Raw genomic sequence first — 6,696 nt, 5'->3', positions numbered from 1 at the left:
AGGTGACACCCACTGCAGTGGGGAAACTGAGGCTCCAGAGAGGAGGGGCCGACCCCTAGTTCCAGAAGCTCCAGGCCACGGGCTTCCGGTGTCCACTGGGAGGGCATCATGTGCTTTGGGACCCCCAAACCCAGCCGGGCTGGCTGCCTCTCGGAGTTTCAAGTCTCTTCCTGCAGTCCTGGCCCCTCGGCAGCTCCAGGGCACTGGGATTTGCGACGTGAAAAGACGGTGCCTGAATCACTGCCCAGCTCTGCTGTGGGAGTCCGTGTGATTCTGCACACACGCTACCTCCCCATTTGTTTACGCCACTGGAGTGTAAATTCTATGAATAAATTTTATTACCTCGGGGGCCTCAGGATGACAAAAACATGAATGCCACTTGCAATCCTAACACGCCCTGCGGCCCCTCCTTTTGCTGGCTGGTCCGGGGGGAGCCCTTGTTTAGATTTTAATTAAAACAGCATCTCCCAAACATTTCGCAATGAATTAGTGCCACACAGGGCTTGCAAGGTGTGGTCCCGGGCTCTGGGGTGGGAACCAGCCCTGCCCTAGGATGGACGTTGGGCGCACACACAGGCCGGCTCTGGGCTCATGCGGCCCCTGGGTACCACTCTCCCCCCGACCGAAGGCTTACGGAACTGGGGGTTCCAGCACCTATTGCCCCACTCAGCCCTGTCCCTGACCCCCCTCCTGGCCAGGCGCACTGTCCAACCCCACTTAGTGCTCTCGGAGCCACCCCTGCCACCTCTCGTGCTGCGGATGACCCACAGGTGGCCAGAGAGGGGACTACACCCATTCCATGGATGCTGATGGCAATCCCCCCGAGACCCCTGACCCAGGGTGTGCAGGGACCGGGGCAAGGCTGCTCCAGGGGGCATCTGCGGGAAGCTCCACACCCAGCGTGCACAGCCCCAGCAGCCTCCCCCGCGTGGGCCTGGCTGCCGTGCTCACTCCCAGGGTGGGACACAGACAGGCCTGCGGTCAGCCCCGTGGATGGACTGGGGCACGGACACCCCCAGGCTGGGGCTCTGCGCCCACCTGGCTCCACACAGCACACCTGCTCCAGGAGACAGGAGAGCTGCTGAGTCCCAGGATGCTCTGGAGCCTTCTCGCTGAACGCTCATAGTGCCCCTGTGGGGAAACTGAGGCTCAGCCCTGGGAACCCCACATCCTCCTCGACGATGGGCAGCCCCCTCCCACCAAGCTCAGCTGCCTCCCAGGCCAGGATGGAGAGGCGAGTCGGGGGCCTCAGCCCTGGTTGTAGTGGACACCCCATGTGTCCCTCCCGGGGCTGTGGGCAGCTTGTCCCCCTGGGGCCACACCTGTTAGGAGGTGAGGAAGTAAAGCCAGCCTGCTCGGGTGAGGGCTGGGTTTCATTCAGACAGACTTTATTTTAATGCTTTTGTGAAGTGACCGCTTTCCCCATCAGAGGCAGGTGTGAGGATGTGTGCGTTGCCCGTGGCCGCCGTGGCTTAAAACAGCTCAAATTCACCCTCTTACAGCCCCGGGGCCACAAGTCTGAAATCGGGGGTCCCAAGGCTGAGCTCTGGGGGTTTCAGGGGAGAAGGTTTCCGTGCCTTTTCCAGCCACGAGGACAGTGTTCTCACGGCGGATTTTGGCGGCAGTGCCAAGGCCTGGGTTAGATCCTGCTGCCTCTGCTGAGGGTAAACCCAGGCAGCAAGTCTTTAAAAAAAAAAAATTAATAGACTGTTTTCAGAACAATTGTAGGTTTACAGAAAAATTGGCCAGGAAGCTCGTAGACTTCCCACCCGCCTGCCCACCGCCCAGTCCCCCTGGGTCCCTCTTGGTCACATCTCGCGTCAGCGTGGGGCATTTGTCACGACAGGTGAAACTGCACCGTGAGCCCTGGGAGGGAGCGCTCAGCACCCTCACAGCTGCTGTGCCCCCCTTGCGGGCTCTGCAGTCAGCACGTGGGAGGCAGCGAGGACGCCGGGGGCGGGGGGGCAGCTGTCAGGGTCGCCACAGCTTTGCAGCCTCGAGATGCAGGTCCCCAGGGCCCCGCGGGGGTTCTGGGGGCTCATGGACGAGGCCTTCCAGATGCAGAGGGCAGAGCGGGCGTTGCCTCCCGTACAGGCCATTGGCAACACGTGGCCCGGGCAGGCATGGCGTCCCTGCAGCAACGGGTCCCTGCCTGCGGGGTTCCGGGTCATGGAGGCTGGCGTGGCTGCGGGCTGGCTCGGGGCTGACACTTCAGCTGCAAGTTCCCCTTTAGGGTGTTGGAGCCGAGACTCGGGGAGCGGGCAGAGCTGTGGCAGACGGAGCACCTGCTGCGGAGGAGTGAGCCTCCCGTCCCTGACGGCATCCAAGCTGAGGCCGTGGGCCGCTGACGGTGGTGTCAAGGAGCAGAGTCAAGCGTCAGATGAAGCCCAGGTGGGCCCTGCTCTGGGCCCCTGGTTCTCACGTCCTTTACACCGACCCCCCCTCCCCCGCAGTCCTGCCTGGAAACCGGGAGGCACAGGGGGCGCATGGGGGGCTGGAGATGCAGGTGCTTTGCAGGAGGGGGGCCAGGCCGGGGGGAGGGGCTGCTCCCTCCCTCCCCACACATGTGCTTCCTGCGCGTGAGTGAATGCAGGGTCCCCGGCGTCCGGGGAGGAGGGCTAGCAGCCGGAGCCGGGGGAGGACGGGTGCCTGGGGCGGGGGGACGGGTGCTTGGTGGGGAGGGAATGTGAATGGCTGGAGGGTGCACCCCGGGGTGTCTTCTTAGTGAGGCTGATCAACTCTGGGGTTCGGACACGGAGCCCCCTGGGTGCCAAGGCCCCTCTGGGATGCGAGACCCTGCAGACCCCAGACTCCCGGAGGCAGGAGAAGGTGACCCTCCAGGACACAGTGACCACCAACACCCAGCTGTGTGGCTGTGAGCTCCTTCCCCGTCCCCCTCCCTGCCCCGCGCTCAAGCGGGACTCAGCACGGCCACCTCGTGGGGTCAGTGCCAGCGCGGTTTCTGGCCCAGAGGAGGCCCTCAGCTCATTGCTGTTGGGTCTCTGGTGATTTTTTCCAGAGTCTCCCACAACTCCCCAAGTTCAGTTCCCAAGGATGGCAACACTGGGGTGCAGATCAGAATCCCTGCTGTCAGGTTTTTGGCAGCGGTGCCCCAGGAGAGGAGCACCAGGCTGCGGTGAGTGTCCCCGAGTGTCCCCTGCTCCGCTTGCCAGGCCCCGTGCTCAGGTGGTGGGGGTGGCAGGGGCGGCACTCTGGGCCAGGCTGGCGTCAGCTGTGGCAGCTGCCCACGCGGTGTCCCCTGCGCTCTGCAGCGCTCGCACGGCACAAAGCCTTTGCTGACGGGAAGTCATCGTCCTCTGGTTTTATGGACGTGCTGGGGAGGGAGAGCTGTTTGATGCCACTCGGAGGAGCCGCCGCAGGGCTTGAGTGTTGATGGAGCTGGGCCACCCCGCTCCTAGCAGGCGCCCCTTTGGGTAAGTCCAGCTGCCCCCCTGGGTTTCACTGCTGTTGTTGGAGGAGGGAGTGAAGCCCCCCACATCCAGCTACGGGAAAGGGGGTCTGTGGGGTGGAGCTGCCATCTGCCTGGCCTGGTACAGCCACTTCCCAGAAGGACCCAGAAGGAGCGAGGGCCTCCAGGGGTGGCCGAGAAGGCCCCGCAGCTGAGGGCGGTCACCGTTGGGGGGGCGGCCCCTCGGCGGGGACAGATGCCCGGCTCTCCCAGGGCAGTGGCTGGGGACCCCTGTCACGTGGCGCACGTCCTCCACCTTCCTGAAGTTACCGTAAAGTCATCTGTGAATGTGTGTGGCTTTTAAAACTTTTTCTTAATTTCAAAATCTCTGAAATTGCAAACACTTGTGCTCACCAAGCAGCCCTGGTGACTGCCACCCTTTCCGTTTCCAGGTGCTCCGTCAGTGGGGTCCGGAGGTCTCGTCCTCAGGGCCCTGCATCCTGGCTTCAGGGCCCACCCCCGTGCATCACGCTTGCCTCCCAACTCGGCTCTGGGGTCCTCAGCCGTGGCCAACACCCCCTCCGCCTCCTCCCTGTGATCCGGCCGTGACCGGGCCTCCCTCCGCCTCAGGGGTGGGGGCTGTGCTGAGACCCCCTTCCACGCCGGTGGGGGCCTGGGCATGGGAACGGGGAGTCAGGATGGGGCTCCCCAGGTGTCTAGGGTGGGCCGAAGTGGTGGCCGTCCAGTCGGGCTTGCCTGATCACCGCGAGCGGGTGACGCCTTGGCGGGGGCCCCTGCCCACCCTGACCCAGGGCTGAGGCTCCATGGGGCACACGTGGACTTCCTGCCGCAGGTTCTCGGCTCACCCCGGGCCCCCCGAGTTCCTGGCTGCTCCAGCTTGGGGTGGTCAGGCCTGGAGTGGTGTTGGGGCTGAGCTCCCCGAGCTCCGTTAAGCATGTCCTTCAGTCCACGCCTGCCGCGGGTCATTGCACCTGGGGCCGCCCCATGGCGCCTCCATCCTCCTGCTGGAGCCGTTTCTACAAGGACGACACATGCACACAGACCGGGAGGGGAGAGTGGGAGACGCTGAGAGAGGAAAGCCCAGGGGAGGCCAAGAGGGGACCCACAGGAGACAGCGGGGCCACCGAGGCCAGAGGCTGAGAGCGACAGAGCCCGGGCGCGAAGGGCCTGCAGACGCCGTCGGTGCCTTCCCGGGTGACAGAGGAGCCCGGATGGAGCAGCCTGTCCTCAGCTGTCGTCCTACTGAAGCCTCAAGCTGGACGTTTCCACGGCCTTAAACTGTAGCCTGTAAGCTGATACATCCCCCTTGCAAAAGCCGGCCCGTTTCTCGTATGCTGCCTCCCAGCAGCTTTAGCAAACCCAAGCAGCCGCCTCCCTGTCTGGCCGCTCTGCAGACGGAGACAGACCCAACGGGCAGGAATGCAGACTCTCGGGCCATGGGGCGCCTCGGGGCTCGCTTTACCCCCTTTTCTGAGGGAGGGATGTTCGTGAGCAGACGGCCCGGCTCGGGGGCTGTGGGAGGCCCTGGAGCCAAGGCAGGTGCTGCTGCAGCGCTAGGGGCAGCTGGGGTCTCCAATAGCTGCATTCATTCATTCTCTCACCATCATTCATTCCCTCAGCATCCACCCTGCGCTCAGTTCTGTGTGAGGTGCCCGGGAGCACGGGAACTGAGCAGGGCAGCAGCAGGGGCCACGGCCCGAGGTGGAGGCGGCCTGGGCTCTGGTTGGCACCGAAGGGGATGAGGCAGCAGGGGCCGCAAGGCCGATGGGTCAGGGGGAGACGAGGCTGGGGCCGAGCCGGGCGGGCCTGGGAGAGGCTGGCTGCGTTCCCTCGGGTGGGCATCTGGCTTTCCACATCCTGCCTGGAGGGGAAAGGACAGCTTTGTGGGGCACCCTGGGGGCCGCCCGCCGTTCCTGGGGGGGGCTTCAGTGGCTCAGCGGCCCCAGGAACTGGCTAACGGGTGCCAGCTCTGCCCGCGGGTGACAGGACAGCCTGGAAGGGCTTTAGGCCGAGGAGTGGCCATGGGCAGATGTGCACCTGGAATCATCGCCCTCCAGCTGCTGACTGAGGAGGGGCTGTGGGCGTGAGGGCTGGAGGCGGCGGGTCAGCCTGGGCAGGGCTGTGGCCAGGGAGGACGTGGCCGGCGGGAGAGAAGCTCCGGGGCTGCGAGGGTGTCTGGGGGCACCGGGCACCGGCCGGGGCCTGTGGGGAGAGGACACCCCGATGCAGGCGGAGTCCCGGGGGTGGCTGCAAAGGCAGCAGCCTTTTGGGGGGGCAGTGGAGGAAAGAGGGTTCAGATGTGGCTGGACCTTGAGGGCCCCTCAGCCTGAGGGGAGAGCAGCCTGGGTGGAGGGTAGTGGCCTCGGGGTGCCCCTGGGGAGTAAAATGGCACTGCTGGGGGGTCAGGAGCCTGGGAGGGCCTGAGGCGGGATCAGGGGTGAGCAGAGTGACCGGGACACTGCGTGCGAAGCTGAGGGCACTAGGGAAAGGGTGCGGGGTGCGAGGTGACCAGGCCAGGAGCACCCCAACATTACAAGGCTTTAGAAGAGGCTGAGCCTGGCGATGGACCAGGAGCTGCCTGGGGGGCCCCGTGGGTGGGAGCCGAGCAGGATGCAGCCGAGCAGGGTGGGGCGGGGGCGACGGACGGGGGTTGCTGAGCAGGGAGAGGCAGCAGGGCAGGGGCACGTGGGTGGGCTCCAGGCACGCCCCACCTCTTGGTGGCCTTGGCCGCCCCCCTCCGCGGCCACCTGGCCTGGCCTCCTTGTCCCTGCCGTTTAGTTTTTCACCACTTGCAGCTTGCAGCTTCCTGTGCAGCATCCCCCAGGCCTGTAGGGATGGACGGTGGCCTGACCCCTTTGCAGGCCCCGGCTTTGCTGTGTGTGGGAAAAGGCCCCAGGCTCCCCGCCCTTGTCAGCTCTCTCCTACCCTGTCGGGAGGGCGGCTTTCTTTAGCTGGGGCCAGGGACCCCACAGTCGGAACCGGCAGAGCCCTTCTGTTCCACCTATGTTCCACAAGGGGAAACTGAGGCCCTGTGGGTGCAAAATGCTCACATGCCCCCACTGCTGAGCCAGGTGCAGAGACAGAGCTCCAGGTAAGGGTCCCCCGATGGGCTCAGAAGCGGCCTCCAGCCCTGTGGTGACGATCACCTCTTTTTCACAGACAAGGGGGAGCAGACCAGGCCTGGGGTGCAGCCTCAGGCAGGCCGGGCCGCCCCAGCTCTGTGCGTCTGGGTGCCGTCCCCGGGCCCTGGGGCTGCTGCCAGGTCC

General features: G+C 65.2%; 1 protein-coding gene across 1 annotated transcript; it reads right to left on the bottom strand.

Annotated features, from left to right (window-relative positions):
- Positions 1-4,392: 4,392 nt before the first annotated feature.
- On the bottom strand, positions 4,393-6,247 carry LOC119530979 (basic proline-rich protein-like). Its single transcript, XM_037831625.1, has 4 exons — positions 5,496-6,247; positions 5,032-5,291; positions 4,537-4,616; positions 4,393-4,446 (listed from the first exon to the last, which is right to left on the bottom strand). Exons 1-4 carry the CDS (start codon positions 6,245-6,247, stop codon positions 4,393-4,395), a joined length of 1,146 nt encoding a protein of 381 aa, XP_037687553.1.
- Positions 6,248-6,696: the final 449 nt, after the last annotated feature.

This window comes from Choloepus didactylus, chromosome 4 (genome assembly GCF_015220235.1).
Source record: "Choloepus didactylus isolate mChoDid1 chromosome 4, mChoDid1.pri, whole genome shotgun sequence".
Classification (NCBI taxonomy): Eukaryota; Metazoa; Chordata; class Mammalia; order Pilosa; family Megalonychidae; genus Choloepus; species Choloepus didactylus.
This window is presented reverse-complemented; position numbering and strand designations above follow the sequence as displayed.

Coding starts and splice junctions, on each gene's coding strand:
- LOC119530979 (XM_037831625.1), bottom strand. CDS start 6,247: ATGCTGCACAGGAAGCTGCAAGCTGCAAGTGGTGAAAAACTAAACGGC. Junction 4,617..5,031: donor TGCTGAGGGAATGAATGATG/GTGAGAGAATGA, acceptor TCACCCGGGAAG/GCACCGACGGCGTCTGCAGG. Junction 4,447..4,536: donor CGGTGGCCCCGCTGTCTCCT/GTGGGTCCCCTC, acceptor TCGTCCTTGTAG/AAACGGCTCCAGCAGGAGGA.